Consider the following 19,244-nt stretch of genomic DNA (forward strand, 5'->3'; position numbering starts at 1 on the left):
CTACTGGAGAATAGGGTAGGGTTTTTGTTTCTCTCCAACTTTCTGATCTGCAAAATAATAACAACCTTTGTCAGTGTAAATCCCATGCAAGGCAGCAAGCTCCAAGCCCGTGTGTGAGGTGCAGCGATAGTCTGTTTGCCTATAGAACAGATACAGTTTAGGAGGTGGGAGAGCAAACTGTGCCCTCCTCATCCCACTGCAATACATCACTTTGCCAGTATGTCTTTGGGCTGCTGCAGAGGAAATCTCTTCCCAGTTTTTACGAGCCACTGTCTGCTGCCTCCGTTGGCGCTACCCACCGCACCACACGCTGTTTGTGAGGGGCTGTATTTCACCAGGGTTTGGGCTGAGTCCCACATCTCAGAATCAAACTCCTGAGGGGTTAATGCCTCTTCTGCATGACGCCTTCAGGCTGTATTCACACTGGCACAGGGCAGCTTCTAGTTTCATTCCACTGATGGTTCTCCAGCCATCCTGTCTTAAAATCTGCAGGTGTAACTTGACTGCTGTATCTTACAGCATGATCTCTCTTAGTTCTATTTTTATTTCTTCACATACAAGCCTCAGGGATTCAAGTGAAAGCAGAATTTTGGACCCATGTGTTTGTATACCTTTTGCCTCTGAAGGGATAGAGAGCATCCTCTGCCAAGAAGCCATCATTACAGAATCAGTCCCTTCAGATACTTCTGTACCACTTGTGATACTTTATACTACTTAAGAACTCCATGTTTCTCTGAACTTGCTTCCTTCCGCGGCTGTCTGCCAGCCTGCATTTGGCATACGATCAGAGTTGTCATCTTCCCAGATTTCTTTACCAAACCAGAACAACATTTCAAAGAATCTATAGCATGGGAGGGCTGAGAAATGGTATCTGAAAGCATGGAGTTGTGGAGCTGAAATTAAACCACTGGTATGTTGACATGCCATTTTCAAACTTTCACAAAACAAGACCTAGGATTTTGCTTTAACAATTTTATATTGGTGTCTCCATTTCCCCTTCCAGTGGAAACACGTCTACCTACATGTTCCTGGGCTTGGCTGCAGCATACACTTGGGTCTCTGCTAGTCCCAGGGACGCCTAGGGGATGTGTCAGTCACCAAATGTCATTTTACTCTGCTTTTCCAGGGCTGTGGCTCTCTGAGACTTGACAAAAGCTATTTAGTGGTGCTGTTGTGATCACATGGCAACCTTCAGAGGCCAGAAAGGCAGTGCAGGTGCTGGAAGATTTTGTGAACTACTATCAAACAAGTGAAAGAAATGAACGTAATTGCAAGAAAGGACCTGGGAAAGAAAATGTGCAAGTCAGATAAGTTCATATTTTACCCTGGCATGTTTAATCATTTCCCATGATAAATGGCCACTCTCTGTTCCCTGCTCTCAGCATTGTTATTGTTATAGTGAAAATACTATGGCCACTGTCAGGCACTGAAATTTATGTATATGGCTGATATGGGTTTTGTCTCTACAGTAATTACAGCCCTTTATTCATCCATAGATACCTTTAAATAGATAAGTGTTTTCCTGCTCCAGAAAAATAAACATACAAAAAGCTAAATCTGCACCTGATGCTTTTAAAATTGGGAAGATTTTTAAAGCTATCTGAACCTTTTTTCCTTTTTTTTTTTTTGTAATCTTGATTCTGAGACCACACTCCCTTGAAATAAGCATAAGCTTAGCGTGAGTGGTTGTGAGGAACTGTGTGAATCCATAATTGCTCTGCCAGGCCTGTGCTCTTCCATTGCTTAAGATTTTGAAATCCCCAACTTTCATTTCTGTAGCTGTAGTCAAGCTGTTAAGATGCTGCGCACAGGTGGCAAACCTCCAACATTATCCTCTTTCTCTCTTGCCTTGATTTATTGTCATGTGTTTTATTTTGTAATAAAGCTAAAAGACCAAACTAATTTGCTTGCAATGCAGCAGTTGCAAGGCACCAAGTGGTTGTCTTCTCAAAAGCTTCTCATGATCTTTGAAAGAGCTAGAAAATATCTAAGGGAAGGGAGTTAAATGGCAGGGTGTCAGCCGAAACTTGCAGAGGGGGGCAGTGCCATAGATTGGTGTTAAAGCAGTTGAAGACTTCATTAAATGATGCCTAACAGCAGTGCTGCATGGTGTGATTAATAACTGCAGCAAGTGAGGTGGTGTTTTGTGCTGTCTCTAGCCTCACTAAGCCTAGCAGAAACTCAAGACTTGTGCAACAAACAAAATATATTGTGGTAAAGAACGACAGCTCAGGCAAGGGCTTACCAGTGAAATAGTGCTTGGAGCAGGATGTATCCCCTTGTTTTGGAGGCATTTGCTCAGTGCTGAAGAAGGACATGGTGTCTCTATGATGCCCCTGTATGCCACAGCAGACCCACGTGTTGCATATGGTTACTGAGATCCATACTGCAACGGTCAGTGATGTGTGGGTTGACCTGTTGGCTTTGGGAACAAACTTCCAAGCACTACCTCTGGAGAGTGATGCCTTCAATATTGCCTAGGGCTGCCTGCCAAAAAACAGGCCAGAAGTTTAGGTGTGCTTAAATCTCTCTGCTGTGACTTGGATGGGCCAGCACCCAAAATTTTGGGGGTTTGTTTCTGTATCTCTTACTTGTTAGGGTCTTCATACCGACAACCTACTTCCCCTTTGTGTTTTTGTGGCAGGTGCACCACATCTATGTTTTATAAAAATTAAGGACAATAGCATTAGCTGCTTTCCTGTTTGAAATCACCTGGGATGCTCCGATGCTGAGAAATACCTAATAATACTGTTGGTTAGGGAGCAGCCTCTTCCATGGAGCATAGGTTGTCCCTGCTGTCAGGGTTTGGATTAAAACAGGAGCTTGAAGGAAAGGAGGATTGCCCGGGCCGAAGTAGATCAGGAGGCTGTCCTCAGTCTCATTTTTTTTGTTGAGCAAGAGGCAGCGGCTGCGTGCTGCTAACTCAGGTAAATGACCCTTGTGCTAATGCTGTTTCTTATCATTTAACACAAAAATGAAACTGCTAAATTGAGACCAATTTGAAACATGCGTGGTTTGCTTTGGAAAACACTTAATAGCTGCTGTACTTTAACTCTAGGACTCTGTTTGGGAAAGGAGGGAGAAGTAAATAGTTTGTGTTAACTTAGCAATATTAAACTCTTACTATTGAACTTCCCTAAATTCTACCCAAGTCTTGGCTCTAATCAAACAGCTTCAGATAATTTGTGAGAAGTGGAAGGTGAAGCTAAGTGGGAATAGCACATGAAAAGAGTGTGTGATTACCTGAATAGAAACCAAAGTGTTTCCAGTACTCACAGTAGTTAGTGAGTTGCTTTGAAGGATTTTTCACTTCTTAAATCTTTAGTGCTTTGAGGCAGCAATTTCGACCTTCAGATGAATAGAGAGTAACTTGCTGCCCTGACTGCAGAATAAATTTTGGAAGTAGTGTGAGTGCAATCTACAGGATTAACAACCGGGCTGGCCATAAAGCAGGATTTTCCCAAAACAGGTTTTTAAGAGATCTCATGATTACTTAATCATAAAAAAGTAGCCTACAAGGCCTGGGGGGTTCATGGTGGCTGGTCATCTTTTATAGTGTCCAGCCAGACCCTGTTTTAAAGAATGTGGACACCAACCTCTCTGCTGCAGACAGCAGCTGCTCTGCAGGTGTTTGCACACTAAGGCAGACAGTGACATTGCATCAAAGATTATTTTTCCTTATTCATGTGTGTGATGGGCCATGCAATGCTGTGGCAGGTGGGAAAATGCAGAATGGACCAAGTGCAAGTAGCATCAGCAGTCACAGGGGGACGTGCAAGTTGTATCTTTGGTCCCCAGCAGCTCATCTCAGTGAAATGCTTTATGTTGCTCCACACTGTCCTGCTTTCCTGCTGCTCACTGTATTGTTGCAGCTCTCTAAAATATTAATTAGGTGGGAAGGGGATCACTCTCAGATGACCCTCTATAACACTTCTTGCTGGATTGAGAATCTGGGCTGCAGTACAGCCCCAAATCTGTGGGTTTTTTTTTTTATAGAAGTAGTGGTGATTCAGTATGGACGACAACTTGAATTGATTATGTCAGCTCTAACTAATGATGCTGAAGACCAATAAAGTGACTCTTAGATTGGTTTGGCATTATTAGTCTCATTATTAATTATGTAGACATGACAGCAGCATTTAGTGCTAGTATTAACCATCAAAATAAAATGGAATTGTACTCATAAATCTCGCTAATGAGGAATATGTGAAGGATTACAGCCATTCTCAAAAGAGAGGAAATGGAGTGAGGTGAGGGAAAGTTTGGGCAAGGACACACCAGTATGTTGAGATTGTGCAAAGAAGGAGCCTGAGCAAAGGGGGAGCAGGGCTAGGGCTGAAGTCTGCCCCTGCCCTGGGTGGATAAGGTTGGGTTCTCCTGTGTGCTAGCAGGAATTATGTGTTCCATCACCCTTAAGCCCTGCTGCCTGCGTAGAGCTTCCCCTTTCCCTTTGGCACTCCACTGCCAGCTTGATACCTTCTCTGGGAACAGCTGCAAATTGTTTCTCTGTTGTGTGAGGCTGGGACAAGCACCCTGCCCCTCTCCCAGGGCGCCTGTGAAATCCTTAATGCCTGTGAAGGGCATGGGGCTCGCAAATAGCAGAGATCGATGCAAGCTGGGATGAGCACTTGTCAGGGGCGGGCTCTGATGTGGATGCTGTCCAGGGACAGGAGGAAAGGGAAGCAAGCACATCTGTCCTGCCTTGGAGGGGAGGCAGGGAGATCCTTGCTCAGCAGAAGAGCTGCCGAGCCAGCCCTGACCATGGTAAACTGTTGAGATGAGACAGTGCAAATTACCTCCTGCCTCAGAGAAAGGTGGAAGAAGAAGAATTATGCCTCAGAGGCAACATGTGAACAGCACGGTTTCCTGGGGTCGTGCAGTTTGCACAGCATTGCTTGTCTGGGGCCGTGTCTCATTAAAATCTGGGCCTTAACGAGCTGAGAAGACTGCATCCCCTAAAGCTTGCTGTTGGGGTCTGATCTGAGGCAGTGCTGGCGTGGGCGAGAGTTCAGGCCTGAAAGGGTCGACCAAGGCTGGCGTTGGCTGTTGCTGGTGGGCCATGGTCTGCCCTATGCTGGCTGCCCATGGGGGTGATGGGCGTGGGTTGCATCTTGCTCAGTGGTGGGAGTTATGGGTCTATTTATAATGCCTCAAATGGAGTGTATGACAATTTAATTTGTACGTCCATTAATACTATCTGCTGCAGGGTTTGTTCTTAATTATTTTGCTCTGAATGGAGTTTTAGGTGCATTAACGGGTTCTTGGTTCTGCTGCCACATACAGCCGTGTCCACCCCATGTATGGCTGCTTGGAGAAGACCCTTTATGTTCCACTAATTCCACTGTCCTGGTTGGAGAGGGTTTTTCCCAAAGTGACAGATATTGCCCAAAACTCAGCTTTCCTCCTTGAAATGGCCAGGAGGCATTCACGATGGACATTTCCTTGGCATCAGTGTGGGAGATAAAATGCTGTTGGCTCTCTCTGCAGGGCCCAGGGGCAAAGGGTTCTCGTGGGACCTGTAACCCCAGGGTCAGGAGCTACCTCAGCTCCCAAAGTTTTCCAAGGGAAGCTCGTCCTGCAAATAGGAACCAGACACCCAAGTACCTTTGTAGGTTGGTCTGGAGTTGACCTGACTATTAGTGAACTGATAATCTGCCTCTGCCATTGGTTCCCATGGGTGTCAGTGGGTTAATAAACATCTACCTTGAGTCATGTCTCACGGTCTGGTTTACAGCTGAGAAGCCAGCAGTAAAGGTGTGGGTCTGTCGTCTGCCTGACTCCCAGGCAGCCTTTCCCAAGCACACAGGGTTGTTCTCCACTTAAATTCCTGACTCTGAAAACTGTCATTTACCAAACAAAATGGTTCTTTCACGGAGAGCACTGCTCTTAGCTCCCTCCTGTTGCCTTGGTTTGCAATGCCAGGATGGCAGTAGCAGAAGGGACTCTGAGCTCTCTATGGTTGGAGATTGCCATGAATAGGAGATCGTGTTAGAGCTTCCTGCATGGGGTTCTTGCGTCCTTCTCAGTGGCTTGGTTAGTGTCTGAGAGCAGCTATGGCCCTAGGTGGACACTGCAGGCTGTGCGTTGTTCTCCATTAAAGTCTGGTTAAAAATACCAGAGGATCACTTAAAAACATTTAGAGGTTCTAAATTATTTGAGCAGTTTAGAGACTCAAGCTTTGGAAATAGGTAGAAGAAGCTATTTGCGGGGAAATGTATTCAGTGGTTCTGCTAAAAATGTCGTGACTAGCCACTTCACCTTGCAGTGCCTCAGTGTCTGCAGGAAAGTGGGGAAATTACTTGCCTCTTTCTAAAGGTGTTGGTGCTAAAGTGATTGCTGAAAAGCGCTGGGTAAGTGTGAGCAATTATGCCAAGTCCAGGAGAGTCGAAATTCTTTCCTACAGACTGCACAGTTATTTAGTCTTTCTCATAGATGCATTTGCATTAGCTATTCCTAATCTTTGAAATGAAGCCGGAATTCTTTGAGTCACTGCTTTTTCTAAGCTGATGCTGGTTCTTTTGCCTGAGGAGCGTTTGAAATCTGCCAGAATGCATGTATTGTTGAAAACAGAAATTGAAAACCCTGTATGGGATCTGCTGCCCCTGTGAGTTATGAGCTTTCCCAAGTCATCAGGGAGACGAAATGCCTGCTTTCGTTGTCTGCAAGAGCTGTGGATGGACAGAGGCAAAAGAAATCCTTCTCTCTCCTTCCCCCCACCTCCCTCCTGCTGCCACCCAAAACTCTTTCCTTGGGTGGAAAGAAGCTTTTGACACAGAGACATGCATGCATGCACACACAAGCGCTGTTGTGCCTCCCAGTGACCTGCCTGCTTCTGGCTGTCCCTCCTTCCCGGGGAGCTGGAGCTGCTGAGATACAGGGGTTGGGGAGATCCCGTCCCCCTCTCTACGGCTGTGAGACCAAATGAATAAAGTGAATAAGGTTTTGAAGATCCTTAAGAAGTCATCGAGGAGGAGGAAGAGATGGAGAGACGAGCTGAGGGTGGAGGAGGAAGGGGAGAGCCATGAACTCTGTGACCCGGGTGGTTTGTGCCGTCTACACCTCTGTACCAGTGGTAAGGAAACAGGAATGCTCCTGCTCGCCTGGAGATAACGTGCCTGTTTGATATCCATTGCTTACGTGACAGGAGAGCTTCCTACAGCCACCCACCGCTGTCATGCTTTTCAAGGGCTGAAAAATATTGGTGGGAGAAGGAGTAAGGACAGGGAACTGGGACTCCTGCATCTCCTTTGTAAACCTTCCCTTGCTTGTGAGGATGGCATTTGCACGTTTGCGGAGTGGGGACAGCAGGGAGTCATCTTTGCAGTGGGATGGTGTCCTTAAAAGTGCAGGGAGAACATGTAGCTCATTGAGATTTTTGTTGATGTGTTACTGTATTTTGAGATATTTAAGCCTTGATGTTTATTACGTATATTTGTGCAACAGAAAAGGAACGGGAAATGGACAGATTTAGGTTGCTGTTTTTCTGAGGGATGTCTTTGTCTGCAAAAGTGTGCTGTGGCCAAAGTTGGTCTGGACCCAGGTCTGTTATATATCCACGCTTATCTTTCAAGTAAACTGTGCCGCGGCTGTAGTATCATCGAAAATTATCTGGTTTGGTCTATGTATTAAAAAAAAGCCAAATGAGAGAAGCCCAGAACATGAAAAAAGGGCATTTACAGCATCACTGACATGTCCCCAGCATGCCTGAACTCTCAGCCGGTGGCTGTGACCCAGCAGAGGAAAATGTGAAGGGCTGTGCACTTGGCCATCAGGCTCAGCTTCCTTCATTCTGCATTGCCAGCATCCAAAGGATATGAAATGCTAATGAAGCTACACTTAGGATGAAGCTACACTCATGCCTAATGTAGGTCACTGTTCTTTTCACTGTTACATTTGGTAGTTTGTTTGCAATAGTATTGTTACAGCTTTCGAACCTTTTAAGGACTCTCGCTCTTTTTCTTTCTCACCCACCTAATTCTGTTGAGCCGCTTTTCTGACCCTGTCCTGGAGTGTCTGATGGGCCTGTTCTTGCAAGACCCTGGGTGGCTGAAGAGCTGATTTATAGCCTGGGGCACAGAGATGTTATTGAACTTGCCCAGGGCTGCAGAGATCGGGGACAGACAGGCCTGAGCCGGTGCCTCAGTAAGCAGCACTGGTGACTGCGCTGCTCTCTGCTGCTGCTCCTATGTGAAAAATGCTTTCAGCTAAAAATCTGCATTGCAAAGGTGGGTCAGGTCAAATGGGTGGGTGGTAGAAAGGCAGCAAATAGTGAGGTGAAGGTGGCACACGCAGTTCAGACTGTCCCTTTTGTGCTTTCATGTGTAATGCCTTCTTTAATGACACCATAGCAATCAGATCATACCCTAGCATGTCTTGCCACCTTTCTCTGTGACCTGGCCTAAAGCCAGCCAGCTTAGGGGGCGTTTAACCGGGTGCCCATGGCCCCAGGGGGATCCAGCCACCAGAGGATTCTTGAGCAGCTTCTTTCTTGGGTCTCTTTGAGGTTTCCCTGCTTCGTTCAGTTATAACTATGGTGAGAACTGGCTATCCTTCCGCCCTGGAACATCTTTGCTTGTAGGATTTGGTTTCATTAAATTTACTCGTCCATTCATTAATTCTGCTTTCAGTTGCCCAGACTTTCTCCTGTCTTACCTCCTCAGGGTAGTTCAAGAGCCTGAGGTATGTTTTTTGCCACCATTTTTCCAGTGAAATGTACTCAAACATTTTTGTTTAAGCTTGTCATTGTATTTCTTACCTCATCTTTAGTTAGAAATTGATCAACAGGTAAAAAAGGAAATAAAACCCTGAAGTTATTTAGGTATCAGAAAACAAGGAGGAAGTAGAAAATGTTAGCTAGCCCTAAATTGACAGTTGTTATTATTGTTAACCTTGTGTGTATTTGACTTTATCTTTTTAATAGACAGTTGTTAGCTAAGAAGGTTTACTCCCAGCCCTTGAGCCTCCCCACTGCCTGGGAGTGTGGTCCCATCAGGGTTGAGTTTGACATTCAATCCACATCCTTCTAACCATCTGCTCAGCTTTTGGGTGCTGACCTGAGAGATGGAACGCTTTGGTTATTTTTTATTTATTTGGTTATTCTTTTTGTCAAAAGAATGACACATCTTTTGAACCTGTAGTTAACGCCAGCCTGTGTGGGCAATACTTCTGTGGCCTGGGTCCATCTCAGCTGGATGTACAGCATGGACCTCTCCCTCTGAGCTATGTGTCCAGGCTGCTTAGGAGGGAAAGGAGAGGAACGGGTTCTTCCCAACCTGAAATAGACATCTCACACCCCTGGGATGAATTCTCCAGACAGTGTTCCTTTCTGTTGACCGTAAGGGAAGTATAAGTGACTGACTAAGATGAAGATGTCTCTCATGGGTTGATTTCTGTGTGGCTTGTAGGGTTTTGGGGGCATCAATGTGTGACTATCTAAGAAAGTTTTGGCTTTACTGTCTGGATATGCTTTAGGTGAAGAGCCCTTCTTTCACAGTCTCTGCTACTTTGTAACAGTTTGTTAGCCTGAGGCTCTGTAAAAAGCTGAACCAGTGGATTTTTTCCCCTAAATGCAGGATAGGTAGTGGGTTAATTCCCCTTCTGCCATCTAGACAACAGTGATGGAGATGGATTGCCAGGAAAAAAAAAGCATCTGTTAAGGTAAATGGGGAGAAAAACAGTGCATTCCTGCAGTTGGGTTCTCTGCTGGCAGTTATTCCAGCCGGTTATATCTCTACAATAAAATGTAAATGAATGCAATCATTTATTTTGCAGCCTGGAGGCCTAGTGGTATGAAAAGATAAGAGAGCATTTTCCATTGTTTATATGGTGGAGGTGGCTCTTCTGTGTCTGCTACTCTCTCTCTGATACCTTGGCAGCATCTAAATGTTGCCTTTATTATTAAAAACACATATATGGGAGTCTAATATCTTAAACAGATTAGCATGGTGTTTACAGAAGCGTCAGCCAGCCCCCACTCCCCGCAGGCTCTTGGCGTTTGTGTCCCTTCTTCAGGAGCGGTGCACAGAAAGCAGAAATGTCGTGGGCTGGCCAAGGGCTGGTAAAAAAGCAGTTTGTGCAAAGACACAGGGCAAGGAGCAACAGGCCTGTGACGTGTGTGGTTGTGGCTGGTCAGAGGGACGAGCAGAGGGGCTGGGGGATGCGGGAGAGCTGCTGCTCTGGAGGCTGGAGAGGGGGAACAAAGGGAGGTGGAGAACAATAGGACACAGCAGTGGCGTCGTGCTAATCTCTGATTGTATTTAGGCATGTTTAATTGGCCTGTCAGTTTTTCACATCTCATGCATTTTTATAAGGATTCCTCTTTGCCTCTCATTTTATCTTCTTGTAGCTCCTTGGATTTCCCTACGGACAGTCTCTCTGAATTTCTTTGTTTCATTCCCCTCCCCCTCCCCCTCCCTGTTTCAGAGCAGTGCTGAGTTGCCTGGCTTTGTGGCGTGTAAGTAAAGGCAGATTCAGCAAAAGGCTGTTTGGGAAAATACCACATTATCCTCAAGAGGGGGAGAAATTTGGTACGAGAGGGGGGATTTCGGCGACCTAGGCGTGTGCTATCTGTCATAGCTCTCTTTGCACTGGACTAGGGCTCTGAATTTAAACCCACATTCCAATCATGTGTTATGCTATGGGGAATTAAAATTTATACTGGAGTTTTTTTGATTTTTTTTTTCCTCTGGTCCCTCTGAAAGCTAAGATATATTTATTCTTCTGATTTTCCACCCATTATCAGCTACCTTAGAAATACAGAGCTACTCAATTTCTAGGTTAAATAAATACATTCAGAGGGATGTTGCTCAGCCTTTCAGATCATGTGATAAACTCCTACCCTTCCATTGCTAAGTGATGCCAGACCTACTTGCTTCATCCTCCCACAAGAAATCCCCCAGGCACAAAATTATGAAACCAAGCCATCCTTGTAAAGCCACTGGCTGAGCTCTCCAGAATTGTTCCTGCATTTCTTGTGGCTTTGAAGTTCACAAGTGCTGGGGCTTGGAGTGATGTGAGGACCCACAGAGATGCAGCCCTGGCAGGTGAAGGAGATCAGGAGCTGCAGTGATCATTGACAGTCTCCTCCTAGAGCCAGTGTTGTCCCACCTGATCCCTGGGGTGAAGACAAACATCTTCAGATAGGTGCCTGGCCCAGAGAGGGACCATACCAACCAAAGAGTCCAAAACTACATGGCCAGGCTGTCAAAGGGTTTGGGTGCTTTAGGTACCTTTGGGCCTGATGAAGCTTGGTAGCCTTTCAGAAATGTCTCAGCATCAGGATTTGGGGACAGGTGCTCTGGACATCATGGGGCAAAGCTTATGAGGAGCCAGTGGGGTATCCCAGCCCCTGGGCAGCAAAGGAGATGCAAAGAGCTGCAGGTGGTGGTGGTAGAAACCAGGAGTAGGTATCTCAGCCTTGCTTGCTTTGGAAGAGGCATCTGTACCTCATGCCAGAAAAAAAGCAGCTGCCATAAGTTCCTCTGTGTCCCATCAGTGGCCTTGTTTTCACATGGCTTTTATGCATTTTGTGATGACTGTTTGGTTTGTGACAATTTATTGTCCTGCAGGGTTGTCACCTCTGTTTATATCCTATGGGTCTCACTGTACAGCAGTAAATCATTGCAAAGCTGATAGTTTAGTTTCCAGCCATAAATTCAGATGCTGGAAAAAGAAATTTATGTATTACTATGCCTCTCTTTGAACATGGCTGTTCATAGAGCTCCATGTACCCCAGGTGTGAAGACATTGTTTGGTAAAAGTGGTGATAACTAAAATAGCATCTTGAGGAACCTCTAAATAAATGTTTGCATTTTTTATATGGGAATACAGGACGTGAAGTGATTTGGACAGGGCGATACATTAGGGAGGGGGAAGGGATAGGAAAGGGAAAAAGGTCCTTCACAGAGCATCTGTATGAGGTGGGGTGTATGTGTACTGCAGTGTCTTGTGTGGTCTGGGGCCAGTGCTGGAGTCCTGCAAGCAGCAGTCAGGAGGCTGGGGCTTAACCTGCTGCAGGTCCTGGGACAACTCTGAGACCTGCCACTGAGGGTTCTGCTAGCGGGACCAGTATTGTCACTGATGGAAAAGGGAAAACCCAAGGGCAGAGATCAGTGTGTGGCTGGGAAGAAGTCAGGGTTAATAGCACTGAGGTTGTAGATAAAGGCAAAGGATCCTGAGAAGGGCAATGGGCTGGAGACTTGAATAATCCTCTCTCTGCCTGTGCCCTGCGGTAGTGAGCACACTGTAAACGAAGCAGTGATTAGCAGTTATGCTCGTATCACAAGATAGAAAGTGGTCTATTGAGCTAGAAAGAGTTGCCCTTTTTCAACCTTTGGAAGTGATTTCCCTTGTGGTGACCAGCAGGAGAAAGCTGTATTTTCAAAGTGGAGCCTGGTGCCCTTTCAAAGCCCTGACACCTCCCATCTCCCTCTTTGCTGAAGGGATGGTGGGGCTGCGTTATTTGTAGCTCCTCCTGGGCACCCCGCTTGCAGGTCATGCAGTGGCTGCGGAAGGGGGATTGGTAGCATATACCGGAGGCTTAGAGGTGGTTAAAAGCTCATGAAGGGTTATGTGATCTCTAACTTCCAGGAAAGACAGAGAAAGCTTTTCATCAAGCAGAATCATTCTATTGTGACCCAACATAAAATTCACTGTGAAAATATTCAATTTCAACATTTTCAGCAATTAAACCCTTCATCCAGACTGTTTGGTGCTAGAAATTAATTAACTGATAATATCCTCTTTAGAATAAGGACAAATGTTTTCCTGTCTTTGCTGAAGGCTAATATTTGCAAAAAGAAAAGTAGATGAGTTCCTTAGATCTCTGTAATGTTGCCCCAATAAATATACTTCCTTAGTGTTAAGCTTTCCACCAATTTCTGCCTGCCTCTTTCTCACCTTTCAGGTAATGCTAGGCACTAGAGAGTGGCTAAATCAAAGCTGCAGGTTTCAGCTTTTAGAGGACTGGTCAGATTCAATCCAATCCTTCCATCTTGGGGTCACTTGTAATAAATGCCAAGGAAAAGGCTAAGAGTGAAAATGTGTCGTGGGACAGGCAGTCTTTTTCTTCAAGAACAAGGAACTTAATGCTTATATGGTTAGAGATGGCATCCATACCTCACCTGCTTAGCAAGTAGTTGCAAAAGCTGGGTAGTTTAGTCCTTTTTGCACCTGGATCTTGAATTAGTCTGTGGCTGAGACAAGCACAGGTAAGCCTAGAGGCCAGCTGCTTGATTTCCTAGGGAAGCAGATGTACTGAATTAACTTCTCAAAATACTTTTTCGTGCTTGCTCTGGTGGCTTGTTTATAGTTGAATAATAAAAACAAGTAAGCAGAGCCAGGCTCCTCTGATCCATCCGAAGCCCCACCAGTATGGTGCATTGACGCTGACTTTGGAGCAAAGCGTTTTCCTGCTCGTTCATCTGATGATGGGTCAATCCATTAATAAGGAAATGCAAATAGAGAGTGAGAGTTTCAGGCTCCCTGGCTATAAAATGCAGCTTTGATACTGTTTTTAGATGTCAACATAAAATATAAGGTATAGACTGAATGGTAGCCTTTGTGAAGGGCCGAGTTTGGCATTGCTAATTAGAGAAATGAATGTGGCAATTCCTAGGCGAGGGAAATGTAGGGTAATGGGGTAGGAAAGTACTTCAGAAATAGGGATGATAATAAATGAAGTCTGAAAAGAGTAGACATGGGAGCTGGAGTTCTCAGTCGCGCTTGGACGACAAAAGTAACTATCTCCCTTAGTGGGAAGCATGAAATTGATGGTAAGTGCTGTTCAAAATACCACCTGTCAGTGAGGTTTCATCCATATTTAATTGTGCTATCATAATGATAATTACTATGATTTAGACATTTCCCAAACAAGTTTGTAGTTAATTATGGGTGCGGTCAATTCTTGGAAGAGTGGGCCACCGCTGTGGTGGTGCAGCTCTGGGTCTGATAACCGTAGGGGCTGGCAAATCCGCACCCACTGTCAAACAGGGTAAGAAAATCAAGCCTTGTGTGAAAGGAAAACACTTAAAGTAGGAAAAATTAATGATGAGTTTCCAGATGGATGTATGCATTTAATTAGGGCTGGGCTCAGTTCCCTGTTCTGTGGTTGGCTCCCAGTCCAGTACTGGGCAAACCACTGATGGGCAAGTTTTCTGCCAGAGTAAACTGGTGTGGCTGTTCTGCAGACAAGAAAGCAATGCCAGTTCTGTGCAGCAGTGGATATGGTCATTAGATTTGATGGTGGACAAGGATAATTTAGCTTGATGTCCTGTAAAAACACAGGCCAAAACCTTCATCTGTGTATCCCTAGTAACCTGGATGAGACCAAGGCAAACCTTCTGGCTGGTTTTCTGGAAGACAGACCTCTGGTTTTGATTTAAGGAGACCAGAACACACATTGTACTCTTTCCCCAAGTAATTTGTTCTTGTGAGTGAAACGTGTTTACTGCTGTTATTTTGGAAAAGGGATCTGTCTGCTACAGTTAAAAATTGAGAGAATTGCATTTCTCTCGGTCCGTTCTTTCTCTGTCTTCTCTGCTCAAACTGCACTCGGTGTCATACAGGAACATTTGTACAATGTAGGCAAAATGAGCCCTCAGATGAGGTCTGTATAAGCAGCCATAATATTGGTGCACTGTATTTAATGATAATAATAAAATTCAATTTCCTGGGTCCTTAAGACCTCTTGAACAGTCTACTATTGATTAATAATCATGCAACTTGGAATTTTCAATCTTTGGCTTAAAATACAAAGAAATTTTTTTACTGGATGCTAAATATCAGTAACAGCAAGCCTACCAGCATGAACATGCTACTTTAAAAGGTGTATGTATTTCTTAGGAGAAACAGTACAGATTCTGCATTATTATTTTAAATTTCCTAATATAACCCATCTGAAGTGAGGCTGTTTAACGTCAAAGCTAGGCTGCATGTTGCAGGCACGGCAGCTTTCCTATCATCCTTTTTGGGGCTGGGAAGACCTAAGGCACTCTGTAACTAACAGTTAAATTTGTGTATTCTCTTTTAACTGTGCTCACAGTAAGAGACTGCAGCTGGCACTTAAACTGGGTAAGAAGAACCTGCTTAAAAAGGGAAATGACTTTTGGCCTTTGGCATACTAACTGGTCCCAGGCTGTTACTAGTTAATTGCTTCATTAGCACAACAACAATGTAAAATACAGTGAGAAGACTGTCAGGAGTACATACATGAAGGCTTCCTGTGACCCCTGTCTAGGCGAGCATCTGCAGTCAGCATTTGCAAGAGGCTTTCGTTCTTCTAAGTGATTTGGCAGTCAGAGTGAGTGGCAATACAGCACACTGAGATAAGACTATTTTAATTTCTTGCTTCAGGAGACTCAGCTGTCTCCTTGGAAAGGCTGGTGCCTTGTCCATGGATTCACAGATTGAACAAACAGACTGTACCATTTAATTATTAAAGAACAGCTTCAGCATTTCCTGGCAAAACTGGTCTTCGGCTGAATCCTGGCGACAGTGTTCCACCTGCAGCACCACGCTTCTTACCATGAGCAATAGGCAGCACTGCTTTGGTTGCTACTCTTTGAAATAATACAGCTCTCATAGCCTCATTTCCAAATGTATACAGTGTTTTCTTGCAGTTAACTAGCTGCTGTTATTTACTACTATTGCAGCAGTATTTCCCATTAGAGACCTGACTTCTTTTACGCACTGTATTGTGCAGAAGCAGGACAGAAAGATGAGCTGAGAATCAAGCACCTGAGCTTTTGGTTTGCTGTAGATGGTGATAAGACTGCAGCATCACTACTGAAACACTACCAGGGAAGTATGTAAGAATACTTTTACGTGTGAATTGTCAAGATGTTCATGTCAGCTGATAATAATTACAGTAGGAGGAGATGTCTTGAGTGATACTGATAGGGCTCAAGTTGAAGCTCAGAAAAGGAAAATAGATGTGAATGTTTAAATTAGCTGCCTTCCTAGTTTTGGGACATAATCCAAATGCCATTCACCCAGTTGAATTGCAGAAAAGTGCCCATAAAATCCTACACATTCAGCCTTCCTGCCAATCTGGGGTGTGAATTATTATGGAGAGGACAACTAGGAAGACATCACCAGCACTAGCTTTCACCCCTTGCCTTCACTTGCCTTTAAATCATCTTCCTTGATTTCTAGTCACAGTCTAATCTAGATACAAACCTTTAGCATCTCAGCGGATTGGGTTGGAGGCACAGTCCCCCACAAGCATTCCTTTTGAAACTGGGACCATGGAGCTTATGCACAGCAGCATTCATGGTCCCAGCAAATGCAACGGTGAGAATGGGGATTTCTCCAAAGAGCCTCTTGCAGGTTTCTTGAAGCTGATGCTATAGGCAGTCGAGGGTCGGGAGAAGTTCTAGTTTAAGGAAATAATTGCATATAGCCAAAGAGTAAACATGGCATTGCTCATGACAGCCTTCTGTGAAGCTGGTGAGTTTGTAAAAAGTTGCACAGGATGTTCAGGGCATGTGTCAGAAATCACCTGAGCATGCAAAAAGTAAGAAGGGTTTTCAAAATACCGAGGGTGAAGGTTAATGACTAGCCTGTTTGTCTACTTAGCTGATCGCAGTTTCATGACAGACTGTCACCTTCATAAGTTATTGTCAGGGTAATTAAACCTAACAGTACCACATCAAATTCACACCCCCCCCAGCTCCATGTTACTCCACTGGGAGGCTGTAGCCTTGCACAGGGGAAAGCTGTGCCCATGCTAATTGGGACCAGGCATGGTACCTGTAAAGCATAATTTAGATGGTTTCCTTTTGGGAATTGAGCTAATTGAGTATGGTTTCAATGAAACTGTTCCTTGTTCATGCTGTCACTGGGATCATTTATTAAGGGTAATCAGTTAAAGCAGTACAGGTGTCAGTGTGGGCAGAGCATCTCTCACAAACGTTTGTTACTGACAGTGTCAACACATGAGGAGAATCAAGTCTGACTCCCTGCCCCGAAATAACAGTATTTGTTAGCAGCATATTTGATTTAACAGGCACCAAGAGGCAATAAACTTGGATCCTGAAGTCTGTTTGGTTGCTTTGGGGAGGGGGTGAGCACCTTCTGGCTGCTGGTACCCTGGTGCTGCTCGACTTTACACAGGATACGGGTATTTCTATGGGAATTTGCGCATCAGGAAGGAAAGCTCCATTGCTAACACGCAGCATCCCGCGAGTCTATGGGATATCTGATTTTTATAGATCAACTTCTCCCACGTTTGGTTCAAGGCATATCAGATTTCTTGTTTCAGCATTGATCCAACTTGCTTATCAAAGACAGACTTTTTGTCTCCAAATGCTTTAATGCCACGTTTGGCCAATGTTATTTGCTTCTGTGGCTCTTGAAGAGCTCCCAAACTCTTAGGGGGAGATCTGTTTTCTAATTGCAATGGCTTATCTTAGCATGCACTGTGGCATGCATATTTTTGAGGGATACCTTCAGTCTATTGTTGGTTAGTCTGTTTGACGTATTTTTACTGGGCAGAGGTATCCAAGAGCAAAACCGTCTGTAGTGAACTTTGTTTATTTTGCTTTCTTTTTAAATGGAAGATGTACAGTGGTTAGGCAGTTTAATATAGTCTGATCTATAACGATGATAAAAAGCCTGTTAGCCCAGTCTCTGGTAATATGTTTTCACTTTTTGCATACAATGAGCAAACATGAAATGAAAAGGAAAAAAAAAAAGAAAACGCTGCCTTTCCATAGAAATCTCTAGTTTTCTTTCCAGAACCCATTTTATGGGTCTGCCTGCTGACTGTACGCATATTCACGTAGAACTGAGCCATATTTAAAGTAAAGTTGGAATGTCCTTTAAACTACTGAAGAGAAGATGAAAATAATTTGAACAAATTCACAAAGGCAGTATTATCAGTATTTTTAACATTAATGTATTTAATCATAACTGTACCTGTTAGTAAGGGAAATACTGCCTTTTTAAAATAGGTTTTAGTATAGTGTGTAATTTTCAAGGTATGTATTAGACACGTAGGATTTTGCATTATTATTCCTGAGGAAGGAAAAAAAATGTATGGCAACTTCAAGGAAAAAACCAAGCTAATTTAATGTGAGCTGCGACTAGTTTCTACTCCTTTGATTTTGTTCTGATATGTATTTTTAAATATTTACATGAATAGAAGACTTCTTGTCTTCCTTGCCGTTTCTCTACAGTTGCTATTATAGGGAAAGTCTAATCATTGCCAGGCAGGTGAACGCAGCAGTACATACATATATTCTGTATAGTGAATATTCATTAATCACACTGTGTTCTGCTTTATTTTTCTGAAACATGGTGTATGCCTATTTTTGTTATCCTCTTGCATTATTTGCAATTGATTCTATGGCTTGGCAGAGCCACTTCAAATACCAGACATGATAAATGGTAATAGATTTCCCATTATACAAATGCTTTTTTATCCTCTTAGTTTAATTGCTGCATTTCTCTCTCCTCCTATTGTGCACTCTTGATGACCAGTGTCCCCACAGTCATTTTCTTAGCTGAAATGAGGATTAGATTTATATGCGGGACAGCTGAAAACACACTTGTTTCAGTATCAAAGAGAAACAGCTGTGTTTTGATTGTGACTGGAATTTCCTCTGAAGTAAAACCAATTGTCTTGGGACATCCAGGCAATTCCCCTGGCTAAAGAAGTTCTCTGAGCCTCTCAGAGGAGGGTAAACTGGATCTGAATATTCAGGTTGATGTCTGAATATGCTTAAATCTCAATGATGAGCCTAGAGAGACAGTGAAATAGCATGATTCCTCTAGTCTTATTTGTAGACTGGTACTTCAGCATCACGAAAGCAGGCAGTATCTGGTGCAAAATGATACTTTGATTGGGAAAACTATGTAGTTCCTCTGTTACAGCCTCAGTGAAATTAACTGGAGAGGCATGCGCTCAGCAGAGGTGAGAGAAGAAAAAGCAACCTGGACAGAGCAAGCAACTGTGTGTGAGGAGCTGGGGATCAGCGCTCAGGCTGTCTCAGAAACTGAACATCGGGGGCTCCGTGTGATCTGCTCAGCCCTTTTGGGCTTTTGCAGCTGTGGCAGAAGCAGGAGAAGCCCTGTTGTCTGGCCCCATCCTTCGACCCATCATCAGCCCCACGTGCATGTTTCTCATGCAATTCAAACAAGCTCAGGCTTTTTGTCTGCTGTATGAGATATTAAATACATGTCTTACATCTAAATTTATCTTTTTAATATACCTGTACACACCTGTCAAAGCTTTCAACTGTATA

The 19,244-nt window shown here is 44.2% G+C and overlaps 1 protein-coding gene across 3 annotated transcripts in view; it reads left to right on the forward strand.

The window, feature by feature from the left end:
• The window catches only part of GRIP2 (glutamate receptor interacting protein 2), a 284,956-nt gene that overhangs the window by 129,959 nt on the left and 135,753 nt on the right, over positions 1-19,244 (forward strand). For 2 of the 3 annotated variants that reach the window (XM_040592149.1, XM_040592150.1), the window contains exon 1: positions 6,898-7,072. The exons of the other annotated variant lie outside the window; for it this stretch is intronic. In XM_040592149.1, coding sequence (XP_040448083.1) covers positions 6,922-7,072 — 151 coding nt within the window. In that variant the 5' untranslated portion in view covers positions 6,898-6,921. Of the gene's footprint in view, positions 1-6,897; positions 7,073-19,244 lie in introns of those variants that run through there. 3 annotated transcript variants of the gene reach the window in all.

This window comes from Falco naumanni, chromosome 4 (assembly GCF_017639655.2).
Source record: "Falco naumanni isolate bFalNau1 chromosome 4, bFalNau1.pat, whole genome shotgun sequence".
Classification (NCBI taxonomy): Eukaryota; Metazoa; Chordata; class Aves; order Falconiformes; family Falconidae; genus Falco; species Falco naumanni.